The 22,539-nt window shown below is 32.5% G+C and overlaps 1 protein-coding gene across 3 annotated transcripts in view; it reads right to left on the bottom strand.

Moving 5' to 3' along the window:
* LOC130902804 (pleckstrin homology domain-containing family G member 5) overlaps positions 1-22,539 on the bottom strand; it is a 306,366-nt gene that overhangs the window by 94,341 nt on the left and 189,486 nt on the right. For all 3 annotated transcript variants that reach the window (XM_057815134.1, XM_057815136.1, XM_057815135.1), the window contains 3 exons: positions 14,867-15,015; positions 10,078-10,145; positions 5,734-5,877 (listed from right to left, as the gene is read on the bottom strand). In XM_057815134.1, the coding sequence (XP_057671117.1) occupies positions 5,734-5,877; positions 10,078-10,145; positions 14,867-15,015 (361 nt within the window). The remainder of the gene's footprint in view (positions 1-5,733; positions 5,878-10,077; positions 10,146-14,866; positions 15,016-22,539) is intronic.

The following is a 22,539-nucleotide window of genomic DNA, read 5'->3' on the forward strand; positions in this document are numbered from 1 at the left end:
CAAGATACTCTTCTTCATCTAAGGAAGTACAGAATTTTTCTGAAAACTTCTAGTTTAGTATTATATTGGTAAAGAACATTTTGGTAATCTTTCTTCTGATTGCTTTTAATATGTTGTAGTGTTAGCTAAATACTCAATCAAAATTTTCTCCGATTGTACCTTTCAATAGTAATCAATTTATCTAAATGATGTGATCATTCAAATGAAATCAAACCATTATATTGTTTATACTATGGAAATAATCAAGCGGAGTCTACGAGGGTACAATTATTTCAAGGGCAATTTACTATCATGCCAATTTCACGTAGGTCCTCGCTTGCATACAATTTCAGACAATATGCGTTACAGTAAGACATCTTGAGAGCAGTGTTTGAGCTTAATCTGAAAGAGTTTCTGCGAAACCACCCTGTTCTGGAATTCACAAAGCGTTATCTACATTGACTACCTGGAGAGAGGCAAAACGGTCATAGGTCTGTACTATGCCGAATTGAAAAAAAGGGCCCCAGTTGGCTAAGAAAAAAGTACTTGTTACCATGATAATACACTGGCTGACATCTCTACCAAATTCTTGGAACTGCCTGATCCACTGCATTCTCCGATTATGGACTTGTGCAACTCCTTTTAAGTTTTTGAACCGTTGGTGATATTCATACTGAAAACACTATTTATTTGCAATACACCAACATCCACAATTGCCCTGTCTAATGTGTGTTTCGATAACTACGATTCTCTTATTAGATGACCAGTGGGATTAATTTGAAACTGCAAATTCTGCAGCCTGGAAGCAGGTTACTTCATTCTTAGTGTTCCATGAACATTTCAAGTAATTCTCTGATGTTTCTCTAACCCATGAGGTCTTACTAGTGTTGGACAATCATTCATCTCATTTCTATATTAATGCCAAGGATTTTCGAAAATAAGATGACATTTCTACGTTGTCATTTTTACCATCGGATACTACCATCGGATCAATTTGTTTTTGGACCATTCAAAAAGGCCATCACTACTGCTTGAGACGGATGAATGCGAAGTTTTCTTGTCTATTTATGACATACCAGATAATATCAAGACAGCTAGCCTCCGACTTTGACACAAGCCAATATTCAGGAAAGTTTCAGCTAAACTGGTATTTCTCCGTTCAATGGGCATGTATCCCAATAAATTGACTCTGCACCATCTTTTTCAACGGATTCAACAAAGGTTGCTTGAATCTTAGGCATGCTGTTCGGCAAAAGAAAAACAAGATGTGCTAGAAATAACAATTAAACCATTTAAACAGAGACGCTCGAGAAAGGGACAGTTAGGAAAAAACATGAACAGAAAAAGAAATGTTTGAAAGCTAGACAGGTAAAGAAAAATCTAATTGAACTGAAACGAAAAATAAAGGCAACGGAAATCCATGCGAAGAAAAGAAAGACAAATTAAAATAGCCAATTGTGTAGATGCATATTCTGAAAGTAGAGTTGTTCAAAAATGGATCAAGTGGGCAGGTAATATTATTTTATTGATCTACTATATATTATTTACTATCATTATTCTATTTTCGTATTGTTCTGAACTATTATTATCCGAATTATGGTGAAACTTCTGACAGTCACATACAGTAAATATAAATTTAGGAAAGTTCTTACTGATTTTAAGAACACTGTTATAAGAAAAGTTGTTTGAGTGCCTTATTAGTTATAAGATCTCAAATTTGAGATCACTGGTAATATAAAAGTTAATTTTGCTAATAACAAGTTTATAGTATGTGATGATACATATGTCTAACAATAAAAATAATTATAAACCATTTTAATATATGTTTAAATCTGTCACTACCGACCCCAAGCACTGCTACAACCATTTTGTCCGAAAACCGTTTTCTGAAATGTAATTTTGCACCATTCTGACGGTGTACGGCCTTGCATACATAAAGGTAAATTCGTCTACAATAGACTCGACATAAGGTACCACATTGCTAAAATCTCCTAGATGTATATGTCAGCCGTTAAACTTCTTCTTGAAGTTCATGGTTCGTACTCCCATAGAAATTGCACCCTAGATCATGCATACCCATAAGCACTCCGCTCTTCAAAGCAGCAATCTGCAAATCGCTCTCTTGGTCTTTGGTACACTGTCCAAAATCTAATTCAAATGATCCTGTGTAAGCTGGACCAATCGCAGGTGGTTTAGGGGTCAGGTCATTTTCTTGCAGTCGTTGTCTTACTATCCACATACTAATAGTCACTCCTTGCACCTCACGGAGCTGTCGTTGCACTTGTACGGCATTAAGGTGACGATTTTTTAATATTGTTGACACAATAAATCGGTCATCATGAGCGATTGTAAATTGCGTTCTGCCTGTTCCAGGTCGTCTATGAAAGAATCCAGTCTGTTCATAACGCTGACACACTCTTTGAACCGCTGCGTGGGTCATGATAAATTACAATGTGGTTTCATATATTCCATTTCAAGTTTGCTATGGTTTGAATATTTTTGATGATACAGTTGATATTATAATTAAATTTTGATCCTTATTTCTTATAACAAGTTTTTTGCGCCGAATATCGTCTCCAGAGATCACAGGTGAGATTGATATTAATATATAGAGTGTTCATGAATATTACAAATATTCCACGAATGCTTAAAAAATGCAACAATTGAACATGAATGCATTTTTAATATTATACATTTTTTTTTATATTTATGATAAACTCTGCAAACATATCTTGTTTGTGGGTCCTTTCTTCGAATGAAAAATAACAGAAATAACACGATTTCGGTTTTTATTGAAATATCGACTAAGCATTAAAGGACAGATCGACGCAATATAGGTCATCCCTAAACTAGTTTTTGGGTATCTGTAGATTGAATTACCTTGCCTCTATACGAAACATTAAATTACTAAACAAACAGAACTGTTAACTTTCGGAACGGAACATTTTAAAGAAAATTGCTGTCAATTCTTCGTGCTTTTCATCACCCATCACAATTCAAATCTATTTATTATATACAAGAATAGTCAGATGAGATGCTTAGGCAAATTAGAAAACCAATTTCGGAAATGGAAACATAGGGCTATTTAATGAGAATATTTTCACGATTTACTTTGTAAAATGTGATGATTTCATAATTCTAATTGGTTATCAAGGAAGCTATACATCTGCAGATGAGGAAATGAATTGGAACTGGAATTTTGAGATGGTTTGTCGCTAATGGGCTGTGAAAAATAAAGCGAGATAGCAAATTAAAAAGGGTGGCATCAACTCCCATAGTAAATATGAATAAATATATGTAGCGACAAATTTTATCACCTATAATAGCTATTCATGATATGAAATCATTTTAGGTACAATGTGTGAGACAGTATCTGGTGAAAATTTGAAGCCAATCGGTGGGTTCCCGTTTTCGGAACTCCAGCTGTAATATTCATGTAACACAACATTAAGAGTAATATGTCGCCAGACAGGTAAAAAAAATCGTCAAACAGCTTCCGCTTCTCTGTTAATAAGAAAGGTTTCTATCTGATCGCTAATTGAAATATCATACTTGTTTTTGATATTTTTTATAACTTAAATTGAAAAGCTTTCTCTAGCTTTTTACTCATTTCGTAGAGTCGAATTAATTCCTCTTATATTAATGGGAAAAAGTTGTAACATTCCATTCGATTTGTTATGTTTTCTTCAAACATTTACGTATTGTGAATTAATTTGTTATCGACCTCCCACTCCATTCGAGAGATTCAATAAAACCTCGAAATTGATTACAATTTTTTTTTACCTATCTACACTTCAAGCAAAAGTAAATTTTAATATATTTGTGGTGATTTTATTCTTTATATTCGCTGTTCTACAGCTGCCAGGTTAGGAGTTTCCACATCAATCACCAGACTACAAACTCAACCTTAACTCTAACATCTAGGAATCTAGTTGACAACTGCAACCATCCCGGATTTCCATAAATAACTTCCAGTCTTTTTTCAATATATGGAAAAGTCTGAGTAGTTTTTAATTTATAACTGCTTTTGTTCGTTGTGCTCTTTTGGATACGCAGTTAATTCGAATTTATTATTTTTTCAATAAACTTATTTGATGCTAAAACTTTTTTTATTGTTCTTAGCAATAAATATTAATTTGAATAATCGTGTCCAGGAATAGTTTTAGCTTGTTTAATTTCTATTTTTGATTTAATTTATAAGGTGTTTCCAGGTTTTCCGCTTTTTTTATTATCTTTTAACGTCATTCGTTAAAAAGCTGGTGGCGTCCAATTTAATATTAATTGTTCACCCCATCTGAGTACCAGTCTTTATGTAAATTAACTGAAGCCTAATACCACTCCTTGAGGAAGAGTCTATTTACTATTAAAAAATTGGCGCTCAAACAAAAAAGTTCTCAATCTCCCCATCCGTTGTTTGAGTACATAAACTGAAACTTGTTTTGCGCAAAATCTTTTGAGGAATGCGCTGATTGTTTTTGTTTTTTTTTTGAGACGATACGGAGTCCAAGAAACAGATTTCACCAGGAGAGCTGATGAATATGTGGGCTTCCCGTAGCCTACCCACTAAACCGCCATCTTCTATAATCTCCGTCCAACTATTGTGATATTACTTCTGCTTGGTGAATCTGTGCCTGTATATTGTTTATAACATGAACACTAAGTTGTTTGTACTGTCTCCATTTTGTGGGGAAATGGGTAATGTAGAAGATCTCATCTCCAAACTTCCTTTTGGTCCACAGTCTAACGTCTTCTTGGTCGCTTCCATTCACCTGATTTTTCTTCTGTATTGTTCTAGTGCGTTCGATGGTTGCCGCATCCTGTCGTGTTATATCTGGACTGCTTCTGAATATCCTCTTACGCTCGAAAACCAGTACGTCCACGGGGATTGCACCTAGCACTATTAGGACAGCATATGCAGTGAATAGAAGCTGGCGATTCTCAGTGCATCTTGTCTCTCTACTATTGTCATGAATTTGCAGTATTTATTTATTCTCAGGGTGTCTGACTAGACCTCCACTCCATACAGATGAATTAAGTGAGTCGTCGCCATCAACAGCCTCCGCCTCTCCGATCGTGGTCCGTTAATATTTGTCATTAAGCGGCTCAAAGATGCTGTCTTCTCGGCCGCCTTTTGACGTGTCTTCCAGAAAGACATCTTCGTATCTAAGATCACTCCCAAATACTTCGCATCTAGACTCGATTTTGTCTGTCCTGATCTCAATAGGCAGATTTAACTGTATAAGTTCCGTTGTTAGAAACATCAGCTCAGTTTTTTCCGTAGCGAGTCCGTTATCTGTCATCCATCCCCCTATTCATCTCATTCTGCAAATTGTTTGGTCATCAGAACTATTACGTCATCAGCGTCAGGAACGAGAATCACGCCAATACGTAATTCTAGTCTATCACCAGACTATCATATAGATTATTCCATCCGGTCCCAGTATAGATCCTTGAGCCATCCCTGCGGTAATTTGTCTAAAACTGAAACTTGTTGCGATGATTTTTTCTGTTACTCCATTGATTAGGTTGTTATTGTCAAATTTGATATATCGAATTCGACAATTGACATAATTGAACGAGAGACATTCAAACTTGAAAAAAGTTTTCAGATTTCTTTCGAGTCAACATTTATTAATATTTTCTGCAACTGTGCTATGAACAGTTTCTGATATGCTGCTGAGAGGTTTCCTAATTGAAGCACTTGATATAAACATTAACTAAAGCCACAAAATTGGTATTGATTAAGGTACTCACTTTGACGTTTCCAAAAAATGCCGTCAGTCGTTGTTTTATTTGTCTTCTACTTTGGTCGCCATCGTGAAGCGAGAGCGTTGAACTTGCAACGGTAGCATCTTCGGTACTCGAATTGAAAAAACTTGTCGTACGAGAACGATTACCCTGAAACGATATTAAAAAAATCAGGTGCGGTGTTAAAATCTTCAAAAATGAAATCAACCGCAAGTAATTGTCTGTTATATAGTGTATAATATACTCAATAGAAACTATATACAATTTTTCCACAGATTTACTGAGAAAAACTGAAAAATCTCGATATAAAATTATACAATTCCGGTCAAGCGAAAATTGAAACAGTGACTTACAAACCAAAAATAATAATGTCCATTATTTGTATACTTTATACGAGCGCATGTTTATATTTGATCGGTGAGTGCGACAAGTTGAAACTTGTACCGACTGATTTGTTTCTTTTTATTGAATTGTGACTTCTTTTCTCGTTGTTTATAATTATAGTTTAGTACTTTTTGGACAAAGAAATCTTTTTGAGGAGTTCTTATCCGAATTGCTTTCGTTCTCGCAAATTCAGAGTTGCAGGTTTTAAAACTATCTGTTGTAACTCGTGAATTAATTAAAGTTTTTATAGTCTAGGCAATAGTAATCGTACTATTTCCGCCTATTTAAAAATACATCGACGTACCGTGAACTATAAGATGAAAAAACATGCACCCACAAAGAGCTTTGACAGTAGAAATGTTCAGGGTGCCTTGAAAAACCACAGCCTCTGAAGATAAACGTATTGTATTGATCAGTAAACATGATCGACGTCTCACGGGTCCAGAGAGCAGCTCAAATCAAAGAATCTAGGGATCTGTCTTTGAGTACTTCTACCGTGAAAAGGAGATCAAGGATTGCAGTGAAGCAACCTCTTTAAAAACGTCAAAATAAAATACAGTTAATTTTATAAAGAACATAAAAAATGGATGCATGAACAATGGGAGAGTTTTATGGAGCAATGAGTCTCAGTTTAAGTTTTTGATTCCGATACGAAGGGACGCCCGCAAAAATTACTATGCGAAACTCATTTTTGGGGGATATCTGGGAAATATTGCTGGAAAACAAAACAAGAAGATACAACAATGACTTTCCAAATGATCCATATGAAAATAGTAGGAAAGATAGTAACTAGAGAGAAGATAAAAAAAATATAAAAAGGATCTCACGAAAGTGCAGAGGATGGAAGCACTGATAATCAATGGAATCACACAAGCAGTACTAGAAGCATTGGTGTACACAAAAGGTGTAGCCTTAAAAAAGGTTGTAAGTGAACAATGTTGGAAGACAAACGAATTATGGTACTTCTCTTATCCTATTGGAAATAAGTAAAAGAGGAGGAGAAAGGATACAGAAAGTATTAGTTCGGAACACGATATAATCTCAACAACAGACTTCATCGAAAGGATGAAAATGAACATCCCTACAAGATAATAATTGGATGTACAATTCAAGATGAGGAATGAAGTTATCATAACCTTCACAAATGACTGTAATAAAAAGTTGAAATGATATTATGCCAATTTTTTTTCTTGGACTTTTATCTTGGAGTGGATCAAACACTGTTATCAATATGCTTTAAGACAGCCAATTAGATTATTCGACAAAAAATTTACACTTCCACTTTGCAGTTATAACAAAAAAAATCTTATCAAATCCACTGAACACTCAACACTAGTTACATAAACTCCAGAGAACCGGAAAACAAATAATATTTATCTGGATCCCTTCATGGATAGCAATCCCGGGACACGAACGGGTGTTTGAGTGTGCCAGAAATCCAATTAAGTTTATTCAGGTGTTAGATGTGATTATTACTGATGTGAAATATGGAGTACATGGTAACAAATTTTACTTTTTGAAATATTAATATACGGGTTGTTAATTTGAAAATATCTCACCCTTGGTATCGTTTTTGCAGTAAATAGTTAAAAAATTTTGAAAAACACGTCAATTTTTTTCCCGAAGGATACAATTTTATTGAATAATTGTGATTTGTGATTCATTCCAATAGAAGGGATACATCTTACTTTTATAATTTCATATGTAAAGGGAGGATAAATTCGATGTTCATTTAATTCCCAAAGATGTTTAGAATTTTGTTTTCATGAGTTGTTTTTGAAAATTATTATACTCAACCTACAGAATTAAGATATGGTAAGAAGTTTGGGTGACACCATCTCAGAGCGTTAATAACAGAAGTAGTATATTTTATACATTCAGTTTTTATTTGAATCAGATTTTTTTTGAAATCATAAAACAATTCCAGTAAAAATTTCTGTATTGTAACTTGGGAATGAGAATAAAATGATTGAAAAATGATTTTCTGCTAGTATTGTGAGTTACATTTGCAGGTGAATCATGTTAATTTTATTGAGTTCATAGGTTGATTTATGCAGTAGGCTTTTGTATATTGTATTCATAAATTCATTATTAAGAGGGGCTATGTTTCAATTTTGTGGAAGGTAATCCAAATTATACAAATCCCTAAACCAGGGAAACCTCTTGAAGACACTACACCTTACAGAACAATAGCCTTTTACCATTTATGTTAAAACTTCTTGAAAAACTACTGATTAAAAAAATAGAACCGATCCTAAAAGCCAGTAAAATAATACCTAACCATCAATTTGGATTTAGAGAGAAACATGCACCCATAGAACAAGTTCTTCGAGCGTATCAATCTTTTGAAGATAAAGAATACTGTTCGGCAACCTTTCTGGATATCGCTCAGGCATTCGACAAGGTTGGGCACGATGGACTACTATACAAAACCAGGATAAGCCTCTCGCACAATATTTTCCAAATCCTAGCTGCAAGATAGGCACTTTCAAGTCAAAATCCAAGCTTAAATCACCATTCTATATCCAATTATGTGAGTAGTTCCACAGGGAAGTGCACTTGGCCCGATCCTCTATCTCATGTACACAGCTGATATACCCAGAGACACAACAATGTTAGTATCGCAACATATTTATGAAGATGACACTGTTACGCTAGCATCTCACCAGGACCCAGCTATGGCCTCTCATATATTTCGTTGTGGTTAAAAAATTGGAGAATAAGAACCTGCCAAACTGTAATATGGAACGGGCATCTTCTGCAACAAAAAGAGAGTGCAAAATACCTTGGAATTCATCTGGACCGACGACTAACCTGGAGCATTCACATACTAATCAAGAGAAAGCAATTGGGTCTAAAACTGAACAAGCTGTTTTGGTTAATAGGTCGAAACTCTCAACTATCAATCATCAGCAAACTGCTAATATACAAAGTCACACTAAACCCGATCTGGAGTTATGGTACTCAACTATGAAGCACTTCATCCAACTCAAGTATAGCAATTCTAGATTTCAATAGAAAGTACCCAGAATTATTGTAAATGCTGCTTGGTATGTACCCAACAGCGTTATTGCTTGTTACCTCCAAAATAAGTCAGTTAAGGACGAAATATCTCGCTTCTCCCATAAATATTCTTACAGCATGGAAACTCATCCCAACACATTAGCTCAACCTCTAATGAGACCTCCCACCCAGCGGAGGGTTTGAAGACATCTTCCGTATGATCTGCCTGGCAGATTTCAGTTCCATAGTGGTTATCCCTTAAAATTGAACGATTTTTCATTGTAAAAATAAAAAAGGATTTGAAAGAAATAAATTTATATATTGTCTTGATCCTTTTTGGTATGCTTTTTAATTACTTTTATTGATTTTTCTTGAGATTTGTGAGGCTCCCATTCTCCCAAAATCCATTTTCACCTTTTACAACCTCTTTTTCTATCACCATATGCTCATCTAGCTTACGGTCCAGCTTTCCATAGATGTTTTGCTTTTTGTTATTAATTTTACTACATTCTCTTCCTTAAGCACTACTCTTTATTCGCTCTTTGTCTGTATATTATTATTTTTTTGGTCCCATAATAGTACGCATAATTTTTTCTCTATTATTAGCATTATTTCGGAATCAATTTTCACATCCTTATCCTTCAACATTCTTCTGCTTTCACATCACTTTTAAGTTTTACTTGTATTCTATTTTGTATCTAAAAAATTGTGAAATTTTCCATGGCAAATAAAGATGTCTTTCTCAAACCTTGGTTTAGAGAACTGGCAACCTTTGATATCATTTCGATGCTTGTAGAAATGAAGAATGAGAACTATAAAAAAACGTATAAGACTACAAACTTATATCGAACAAAAAAATCAATCACGAGTTCTCTGTGATATAAAAAAAGGAATTTGACCCATCAATCAAGTTTATTGGAAGGAACTTATGTCATAAACTTATTCAGAATAATGAGAACTTACCCCTGATTGCTTTTTTGAATGATTGCTGTGTATAGACCCGGATAATTTTTTATTGCTTGTATCTTTTGCTGAAACAAAAAATGATATGATGAAAATCGTTGGAATTTTCACATTTTTATAGTAAAAGCTACAATCAAATCCTTTTTCTCTCCAACTATCATTCAGCGTGGAAAAATCTGATGGAATATATTTGATGAATATCGTGGGTGTTTATTGCAATTATTGAATTTGCTCTGTATCTTATTTTAAAGATACACGCTTGCCATTGGCTACCGCTAGGCTAGAAGATATGCAGAATCGCTAAATTCAAGTAATATATCAGAAATAAATAAATGCGTTATAACAACAGAAGCAAGACTCCATAAGGTCTTAGCGAAGGGTAAATTCAATTCAACAATAACAGTTGAGATTGTTTGGAAACATAATGAGAATGAAGGAGGACAGAACAGTTGAGGTGATATGTGAAACCGAAACGAACAAAAAGAAGAGAAGAGGCAGACCCAGATGGAAATGAAATGGAAAAATAGCAAAAAACCTGGACAAAATAGGTCTGAACTGAAGATGGGGTGAACAATAAGTAATAGATAAAATAAAATGGAGAAGAAATAACACCTGTACACCTATAGTAGAAGAGGTTGCGGAGAGGGGACTGAGTAGTTAAGTATTGGATTATCACTTTACATTCCAGTTTTCATACAAGAGTGTTTCTCGTCTCTAGGATAGATAGATAATAAAATTGTTGTTTGTTTCATACTAAAGCCTCCAATAGCTCAGTGCCCAGACTTATTAAATTTTGAAAAACAAGATCCTATACTGATTAGACGTATTCGTTTTATAGATAATGTCTCATTAACGCAACAAAAGCTTTTCAGTTCATATAATGCTTACTAATCAATAATAACAATTAATAATTTTATCAATACTTTATAACACTATCGGTTATTACTTCATAAGTTTCAAATCAAAATATTCCGAAAACTGTATACTGTATCGAGTTTTTGGTGTAAAATAAAATGATCTTCAGGTTCACTTGAAATTTTGATCCATAAATATAATATTGAAAAAGTTATGTCCAAATACTACTTGGTACGAACTGAGAACCAAGAAGCAACGGTTAGATATGAACAAACGACATAGAAAAGGGTATAAGAAAAGGTTATGTTTTGTCTCAAATACTGGACTCTGGGCACATATTCAACCAAGCAATAGGCGATGACGACGATGGATTAAAAATTAACGGCAAAACATTAAACAACATATAGACGACACGGGTATCATTGCAAACAATCCAGAAGCCCTTCAACGCCTAATCAACAAAGTTGTAGAAATGGGAGTTCAACTAGAAAGTGGGAGATCAACTAGGCATGAAAATGAATGTAACAAAAACAAACATATATGACACCGCAATAGAGACAGTTGAGAAATTTGAATATCTTGGCAGCTACATAAACTCAAAGTAGACCCTGACGTCGAAGTAAAATCACGAATAGAACAACGCAACCTTGAACTTAAACTTGAAATACCGTTTTGTAAAGACGTACATGCACTCAGTTTTCTTTTATGTAACAGAAACATGGACATTAAAAGTGGAAACGATGAACAGACTCAAGGCTTTTGAAATGTGGATCTTCCGTAGACTCAACATATACCTAACGATGAAGTGCTTGGACTGTGACAAAAGAAAGAGTTACTTATAACAATAAATAGAAGAAAAACCGCTTATCTGGGCCACATATACCGTGATAATAAGTATGATATAATGAAATTGATAATAGAAGGAAAAATCGAAGGGAAACGTGGACCTGGTCGCAGACAATATTCATGGTTAAAAAACAAACGCGATTGAACTGGTATAAACACATCATCTTCAATTCGCACCACTCAGGACCGAAATAAGTATGCCGAAATAGTAGAACCGTGTTACTAGCGCCCTCTATGAGAGTCAAACATAAAAACAAACTCATTGGATGTATCAGCTTCCAAAAAATATTCTTATGGAATTTGAATACAATGTTTATTAGTAGTAATTACGACAAAATCGTAAAATATTTGTTCAATTTTTTTATCTTCAACGCCCTTTATCTTGAATACGGATGGCGATACGAAATTTTTATACTGAGCAAACACCAAATATTTTTCAGTTTTCTATCTATCATAGAGACGGGATCACCCTTTTTAAACACCCTGTACATTGCATAATATTAATGTCAAAATATTTTGCTAAAAATTATAATACCCAATTACTACTCTCTACTTAGAATACTCCCTACTTTTATTAATAGAGAGTGGAATATCTTACATAATATGCAATGAGACGACACGAAAAAAATAGTAGAAAGGTAGATATAGAATGGAGAAAATTCAAATGCTCCGTTTTACTACTCAAGCGAAACATTTTGTGTGATATTGTAGAAAAACTCTCTTAAATTCAATATAATATTAGTTGAAAAAGTCGAATAATACTTATGGATACGTAATATAATAGATATTTTGAAATTTTATTGTTCAACTTATTTGAAACAAAATTTTCGTGTATTAAACTGAAAGTTCCAACATTATAAAATGTGCATGCCGTAGTATCCTACCCGCTTCAAACAGAATTTGATATACAGAGGAATATTAGAACACCTAATTTAATCCGAGTTTAGTAGCATCTTTCACGTTAACGACAAAGAAATGACGGACCAGAGGAAATAACCCGACGAAATTGAATTTCAAGCTGAAGTAAAAGTAATTTTTTCCCTGAGACACACATAAGTTTGAGCGCTTTTGGAAATTACTGACGATGTTCAGATGCTTAACATCACTCAATATTTAAATGCAACGAATGTTTAGAAACGCGTCTGTATAATAAAGAATGTACCCACCTACACAAAAAAATTCAATACGTGTAGAAAATTGAACGACCACCATATAAATGGCAATTGATTTCATGCGGAATGATTTATATAGAAGGATTAGCCTCAAGCTATTTTCATTTTACGATACAGATATCACAGTATTGTTATATTAAGTTTACAAAAGGAATATTAGTTCACAAAAATCCATACATTGCAATATAGTCAGATGAAAAAACTCAATTATATCAAACAGAGCATCGCTAAATATTGGATCAGTTCGATTTCAATTATGCATGTATGAAGCGTATGGACGTGATTTTAAAAAAAAATAGTCATTTGTCGTTCGAAATATGAATATGAAAATTCGAAGGATATAGCCATAATTAGTTTTCACATTTTTATATCAATTACAATCTTTCTACAAGTTTTCTACAATACTGCCATATCAAAGTAAGTTTTTTTTAAATGAAATAACCTGTTTTATTTGAAAAAATGTGACTTTAATATGGGACAGCAATCTGGATTATCCTGTAATGATGATGATGATTATAATCCCTCACATCTTCAAATTGTTATCTCAAAGGATAAAGGACGCACTGAATTTTTTCACAATAATCAATTCAATTCAAATTGATATATAATAATAAAATTAACGAATTGATCATTGTTATTAATAATAAATTTAGAGAAATTGGCTCGACTGACCTCTGCAAGAGCACAGTAATGTTACGATCGCCCTAGAGCCAGTCCGTATGATATTTTTTTGTTTATTTGGGAAAATTCATATGAAGGCCTATTTATTTATTTGTTTTGTCTTTTCATTTTTTTAGAATTCTCAAGAACTATGTTTCTGTAGCGCAGTTTAGTTCAGTTTATAATAAATAGTTGTAGTGAACAAGACCGAAGTAGCAAAATAATAGAAGAATTTAAACAATTTAGTTAATTGATAGTGATAAGTGAATTATTATAAGTTAGTTAAGTGTTAAAATAAATTAAAAACGTAAGAAAAAGTGTTTATCAATTTACCCCACGTATAGAAATCGTATAGATAAATTGGAAAAACATTACAGTAAGATTGAGCGATTGAGTCAAATGGACAGGTATCTAAAAAATTCATTTTCTTCCGAGTTATTCTACAGTTTGATTTATGATTCATAAATACTAGGGAAATGGATACCTAGTTTTTTCATTATAAGTTGTGTTAGCATTTCATCCTTTGTAGTCTCTTCTTCTCTTTTCTTTATTGGAAAGTGGAAAAGAAGAACAGAGAAAGTTATGTTTATTATACGTGATTAAGTAGTATATAAAAAAACTTAAATTATAATAAATGTATTTTAGAAATTGATTTTTATGGTAATTTCTAATATAAATAATAAATCTAATTTAAAAAATTCATTATTATATCAAATTATTATGAAATAAGCTAGGTAAGTATCATCCCCCAATCCTCCAAATCCCATGCAAGCACTTTACGTAGTTTACGTTTTTTGAATTGATGTAATTGATGCATATTTTTCGGAAAAGTCAAGCAAATATCAATGGAAATCATCAACGTTATGATCTCATATTTAATGTTGACAACAACCATAAATTTAAATTATATTTCTTTTTTCAAAAAAAGCATTTGGTCGTAAATAAAATATTGTATGATACTCGAGCATGAAGTACGTTTTCATACTATTTCCCCACTCAGTCTGATTCATAGTAAAGAGCTGTGTGCAAGTGCTGGTAAAATTTTCTATTTTGTTTGTGAACGAGGTGCAAATGACCTTGAAACGCCGACCAATTAATAAGACCATCTGACCTTTCATGTCAAATTTCTGACCTTTCATATGGTATGATTGGTTGAGCTATATAAAATTTCGTATAGTTGAGGGAGTTGTGAGACTTTTTTAAAAATTTGTTCTTTGGAAAAATATTTAAAAACAAATATACCTAATATAATTTACCTGTGATTCTAACGTGTCTTCCAACAAGGCCGGCAGTATCTTGAGAAAACAATATGAAATTCTCACAATTGTTTTCTTTATCTTGTAAACGAGCATCGCAAGCTGATAAATCGATGTTACGAAGCTCGCAAAGTTTCACCAGAGAGTCGCTGTAACAGAAATAAAAATTAATGTGACTTTCTACTAGTATATATGAGTTACTTCAGTCATTATTCATGGTAAGAGAAACATAGGTCTAGGGTAAATTATTAAATTATGTTGGTGGTTTCATAATCAAGTTTTGGGAGAAAATGGTAATAAATAAAATTTCAAAAGATAAGAAATAAGTGAGTTATTATATATTGTAGTTGAAGCTGCGTTTATGTCATCTAAGTTGTCTTTCTATGGCATTGGTTTACATTTATATACAAAAATTTGTTCGCTTTTAAGCATAATAGAATTTTACAAAATAATATATATGGAACATAATTTTATTTCCATCCATTAAGTCCATCAATGTGTAAATACCGTTGATAGAGTAACTGCTAGAAATACTGTCACCGATATAGTTATTATCATTTGTTATACAAAAATTTTTCTGTGATAATTTTTTTTAAACGAAAGAAAAATTTTCTTTTATCGAGTATGAGAATGTTCTTGTCCCGTGTTTCGCCTTGTTTGTCCACGGGACCCGGATTGTCCTAGATTTGGGAGTTGAGTAGTGAAAATTCAACAAGAGAATTGATTCTTTGCTACTAAACCGAAACCACTTCCAAGTTCATAGGAGTTCGTGAAGGCAGCTGAAATATAGTGACAAGAGCTTATCAAACATGCACTAGGTGGTTGTCATTAGGCCTATCCCTTGAGAAGATTTTAAAATTCTACCCTTCTCTTGTTTCGTATTTTATTTCTTTGGGAGATGATTGCTCAAATGCGTTGAAACAACTGCAGGGATTGGAAGATTTGGACTGAGATCAGCTAGCAACATTTGATCACTTGGAACCGCTCTTCGAGGTCTGGCTATTAAATAACGAAACTGCGCGGGTAGAAGGCACCCTAGACGGGTGGGGTATCTAGATATCTTGTCTTTGCACGTACCAAAACACGTTTCCGTCACTATTATAGTATTTGTGCAGTATCGCTTTGAAACGAACGTGTTTGTTTCTCATACCGAATACCACGTGTGAGGAAAAACAGGAGCAACGTATCAATCTCAAATTTCTCGATAAATTGAGAGAAACTCTGACTGAGTGCTATAAATTGTTGGAGACAATGGAGATGCTTTAATGAGGGCTGAGAGAGCACTGAAGAAGACCCAGCGCCCAGGTCGTCCAGTGACCATTTCAATTCCGGAAACGATGACCAAAATCAACCAAATTGTGCGTACAGGTCTTCAAACGGGCGTCCGGATAATTGCCGTGGCTGTAAACGCCGATAAAGAAACGGTTAGAAAAATTTTACACGAGGAATCACACATGACAAAAATCTGTGCGAAGTTGTTACCAAAAAATCTGACTCCTGACCAAAAGTTCTTGCGTCAACGCGTCTGCTCAGATTTCCTTGAAAGCTTAGAAAAAGATCTGCTTTGAAAGGGACCCTATTTGAGTCGATGGAAGCGGTGAAGCAAAAAACGGCAGATTTCCTAAACGCACTCACCAAAGAAGACTTCAGCACTTCTTCGATCAATGGAAAAATGGAAAAAACGTATCGAAAGGTGTGTGGCGTGGGGAGAGGAGTATATTGAAGGGGTGTATTCGAATGTAGATTAATTTCTTGATGAAACCTTTTTTCGAAAACATTCTCGTTTTTTAATAGCTAATATGTTGGATATTTTCATTTTCATGCTAATATATGCAACACCCTGGAAAAACCAAATAGACTGGAACCCGCGCTACTGAATTCGGTGCAATTATTAAACGTTCAAAAGAATGAATTATTGCTAGGAAAATAGAACAATTTTTTGGTTCCCATCTAAGGATAACCAAAAATTGAGCAGATGTAGACATTTTTCAAAGTGCAGTTTTAAATTTCCAAATTTTTTATGACAACATTCACTATTTTAGATAAGCATTTTGATTTCAGTGACGATAATCCTTTAAAGAAAATAAACTAAGCATAAAATATTTTTTCTCACGTATGTACGTAAGGACTTTCTTAATAACTATCCAAATATCCAAATATTTCACTAAACTAAAATCTAGAACATTCAGAAACAAAAGATGTGATATTATATATCAAGTACCTTGTAAGATTGTGACGCTGTTTACATAGGACAGACACCTCCGTATTTAGAAAATAGTCTAAAAGGTCATCAATACGATAAAACTGCATCAACGATCCATGAAAAATCAAGAAAACATATATTCAATTATAAATATTTAAAAATTCTTGAAACGGTGTCAAATATACGGAAAAGAGAATTTTTAGAAATAATTCATATTCATAAAAACGAGAAAGCTATCAACGATAAGTAATTTGAGCAAAATTTATAGCTCTATTTTGTAAATTTTTATCCAGCTACGAATAATTTGACTGATGGGTACTACATATTTTTGAGATAAAAAAACTAAGGAATAGTCATACTTTGATAAAGACCTCATCACGTCGAAACGTCAAGTTTTTATCTATCTTGAAAAAATTTAAAAAAAACTATTATAATCGGAAGATACCTAAAATACAGAGGATTTAGAAACATTAACATGTCAAAAGGTTGAAGAAATAAGAAATTGAATAAATTTATTTATACATATATTTTTATTGATTGATTTGGTATCCCGGATTTCTGTCTTCCGGAGATGGCAACTCTGAGGACGACAGATCAGTTACTTGCCTACGCACTAAAAAACGATTCCACTGCAGATTTCTAGCGACCAATCGGCATTAATGTTTCACTTCACTGGCGATTTTGAAATAACATTAAATTACATTATACTTTAGTGGAGTTATATTTCTTAATATCATATAAAAGTTCGCATAACTTCTACGGAATCTTTATAATTGGTTGTCATCTTTGGCGGGTCTCATTCGCTGCGATTCTTATTTCTTGAAAGCATTTTACAAATCTTCAAACTGTAGTTTATGTAATTGGGAGAATTGTTATATAAATGAGCCACTACCTTCTCGACTATCTTAATTTCTCATCATAATGAAACAATTATTTTCTGTTCGATGAACCTTTTATAGTACAAAAGTTTATAAATTGATTATAGTGAATAATAGAAAACTTTGAAAAGAGGGATACTTATACTATAATGTCGGTAAATATACTAAAACTTGAAAAGTTAATGAACCACTGAGAAAGGAAACTCAACAAGGCAACTAATTTAGCTTTGTGGTAATTAATAACAAACGATGCTTTCTACTTCATACGTACTTAATTAGTAGGAAAATTTTTTCAATACTTATTGTCCCGAACAATTTGAAATTAATAAATGGTTTGTGATTCACACCATCTATAAAAATTAGAAAATTCTGGAGATGGGTTAATTTGGATTTTTCGAATTCAAGTTCTTTGTTAAACGAAATAATCAAGTATAATGAAGATACTGGGAGAGGATACAGAAACTGGATAAAAAATTAAAAATTTGTTGCAAAAAATCGAATAGTAACAGTTCAGATTATAAAACATAGTAAGGTTGAAGGAAAACAGAGCAATGAAGGTGATATATGAAATTGAAGCATACAAAAAAAACTAGAGGCAAGCAAAAGAAAATGGAAAACGGAAATAACAAACAACCAAAAAAGAGGATCTTGAACAAAAGAACAAGAAGCAATAGATAGAACCAAATGGAGAAGAAATATTACCTTTAAACCAATGGTAAGAGAGGTTGTGGAAATTAATTTATATATTTAATCACTGTGCAATGTTTGACACAGGGATCGGCAACCATTTGATGCACTAGGGCCAAAAATTGAAATTTTCAAAATTTAACAGTTTTTAAAGAACCACAAACTTTTTTGTTAAAATAGTACTCGCATAAATAAAGTTTTTTAGCAAAAAACTAATATTCAACTCATTCAACATAAATTTGTGCAAACAAATTCAATGGGAGCATTGGATTTGCATGGTTTTAGAAAGCTTGCACGCACGAATATGTCGATCCGAAGATAGTCAACACTCCAAATGTCAACTTCTTCAACTTGCTGTAGCAATCTGGAAGACTATTCCATGCGTCAAATATAAGAGCCTCAAATCGCGACATCTTTTTGTTGCGTTACGTACATATATTTCTGGAATACCAACTCTTCTAATATGCTTTTCAACTCTGTAAATCTTCCTCTTCATAAAGCTTCACTTTTTAAATCGACCATTCTAGAGGTCCAGTTTTAATTCTAGATGGGTCAATGCAAATTCATCTTAATTTTTTTTGACCTGTATAATTTACTGAAGTAAATCGTGTCAACAGTTGCATTGGATTTATCGCGATATTGCTTCAAAAATTGAATATGAAGATTACCGCTCTAAATATTTTCCCAAATCTTCTACCAAAACACAGATTGGGTTTCCTTTTCCTTGCAATTTCAGATTTAGTTCATTTAATTTAATTTAATTCACCATAAAGTAAAATTTTTCCAACCATTTGTCGCTCTTAAATTAATACCTTTTTTATTTAAGAATGTATTTATTTAATTCAAGCACGAAGCAAAACGTTTCTAAACTTACCTTTATTGTGAAGAAAGAGGTCGGAATACTGAGTCTCGTTTAACAATTCTTTGAACTGGCGATGGTAGAGTGCTTTTGACAAGATGCTATTAACAATTTTGACTATAAAATTAACCTTGATGTATTATGCAGTGAAACTTCGGCATTACGTGGTTTATTTTGTTCTGAAGAATCATTGTTGCCCATTAATCTCTTCCTGTCCTGGCTCCATGAGTTAGTATTGGAACAACTTTATCCAAATTAATCCCATTGTCTTTAAGGCATCTTTGCAAGGTATTCGCTACATCTTCCCTTCTAGTTTGTTTAAAGAGAGATTCTTCTTTTGGACTTTGGAAAGACACATATTTGACAAGAAGAGCAACTTATGTCGTTTCTTTTATGTCGCATGACTCATCGTTAGCAAGTGATAAGAAAACTGAATATGTTCCACCAACAAATATGCTACATTTTGGCAATCCTATCTCATATGTTTTTAGCGGATTATGGCAAATTTTTGAATCTTTCGAGGAAATAGTTCTTCAGATGCACGTATGCAGCAATCCTTGACGTGTGTCAAGGGAAGGAGGCGAAAAAAAAATACAAGTCGCTAGGATATGAAAACGATGCCTTCTTCGTTAATACATCTAAACAGTGATGCAACCCGTTAAAAATTTTTCTCCCGAGCAAATTTCATAATTACCTGAAGATACCCTAAGTTTTTGGTGATATTCTACTGTTTAAAATAATAAATTTAATAAATGAAAAGTCTAATCAAATATTTTTAATGAATTAATTCACTTTCATATTTTAATTATAGTAATGGAATAGTTTTAATTAAAAAATTTCTATTTAAATGTCACATAGGATTGATAGAAAAAGTTGACTTGTTTATTGCCTTTACATAATTGAAATTTTTTAATAAATAAATAAAAAAAATACATAAATAGATGGCGACAATCTACTTTTGACCAGTATACTTTTGTCTATAAACTTATTTCGAAAAATGCATACTTTTTGATTTATTAATTTTTTTGTAAAAAATTTGAACGTTGCAGTATTTTATAAATTATGTTTTCACGAGGATACCCTTAAAGATATGAAAATGGTTTCTGTTCGGTTACTTTGAGCAAAGTCAGATTTTTTTGAATCTATGTTGAAAAATTTCTCATTTTATACAGAGTGTGTATAAAAAGTGTCCAAAGTTTAACTTTATAAATATTATATTATAAATAAATGTTCCTGATTTTAGGTCTCTTCTGTTTTAAAATTAGTTTTTGTTTATAATTTTTCGTTTCGAGTTTGGACTTAACTGACAATTTGCGTATTTATATTATTAGATCACCTACATCATGAACATCAAACTAAAAATAAAATCAAAATAGAAATTTGTTCTAATATGATAAAATTGATTTTTTTTCTGTCCTTACATCTCAAATATGTAGCAGTACTTAGGCCTAGTTTCTTCACTTTCTAATAACTATTATTTACCAAATTACCAAAAATTCAGTGTCTTAGCCCTCTAATAAACTAAACCTCCGAGTAAACCAAGTTATTTGCCGAATAGATTATTAGGCAGTCACAAACTATCAATTTCGCTAATTTTTTTCCTTATTCAATACATGGACGATTGCTATATAGGCATCTTTCATAGTTATACCAGCAGTATAATATTTGTTGAATACATAATAAAGTGATAAATACTTATTAGTTAATTCGGATTTAAACCAACTAGGGTGAAGAAATGGTAAACATTTATTATTAATTCGACAATTAAAAGCTCCTACTAAAGTTATGTGGCTAATAATTATTTAACAATTTATTAGAACGTTCAGAAACCGGCCCTTAATCAATTAGATTATTTGAAGTTTTATTAGAATTTACAAAATAGAGCTATAAATTTCACTTAAATTATTTAGGTCTTTTTTATCATTTATAGCTTTTTCGTTCTTATGAATGTGAACCATTTCTAAAAATTCTCTTTTTCGTGTATTAAATTCCGTTCCAAGGATTTTTAAATCTTTATAATTGAATTTATGTTTTTTTGATATGTCACGGTTCGTTAAAGCAGTTTTATTTTTTTATCCTTTTTATGACATTTTAGTCTATTTTCTAAATATTGAGATGTCTGCCCTATGTAGTACACAATTAGTACAAGGCACTTGATATATAATATCACTTTTGTTTTGTTTTGTTTTTTGGTGTTTTAGATTTCAATCTAGTGAAATATTTGGATAACGTATTATGTCTTTTAGGACTCTTCATATCATATCAATGTTTTATATTTTGATGTTTCGTTTCTGTTTTGTTTTTTTATTGATTGTAGTATCTGTTTTTCCTTTTTCTTGAATATGTTGTTTATCATTTTTTCCGGTTAATTATTATCCTTCGATGCAGTTTCAATAATATAAATACGCAAATTATCAGTGTCAATATCATATTTTGATAAAGACTGAAACTAAGTCAAAACGTCAATTTTTTATCAATCTTTCAAAATTATTAAAAAAACTAATTTTGAAACAGAAGACACATAAAGTCAAGAGCATTAGAAGCATTTTCTTGATGTTAGGTCTCTACTGTTTCAAAATTAGTTTTTTTAATAATTTTTTTAAGACATATAAAGAAAAATATGATGAAGAAAAATGAAGACTTGAAAATTAGTCGAAATGTCAATATTGATCTTTCATTTAAAAAATTATAAAAAGGTCTGAGATATAAGAAATTAGAGAAATTTATATATACAAGGGCATACATTGTATTGAGATTTGTAACCGCTTAAATTGAACTCTTTTGACCTTGTATTTTGGTGGGTGACCATTATATCCATATCTAATTACAACTTATCACATATTTGAAGTCACCATTTTTCTCTGTCCCGCATGTGTTTAAGTCACATACTCCCACATTTTCCATATCTTGCACAATCTGATCTTCCCATTTATTGTTTGGTCTACCAACCAATCTTTTCTCCTTTCTGTAATTTTCCTTGTACCCTGCTGTTTTTTCATTTTTTTTATCTGTCCGTACCGTTGTATTCGTTTTGCCGTAATTGTAT

Source organism: Diorhabda carinulata, chromosome X (genome assembly GCF_026250575.1).
Source record: "Diorhabda carinulata isolate Delta chromosome X, icDioCari1.1, whole genome shotgun sequence".
Taxonomy (NCBI): domain Eukaryota; kingdom Metazoa; phylum Arthropoda; class Insecta; order Coleoptera; family Chrysomelidae; genus Diorhabda; species Diorhabda carinulata.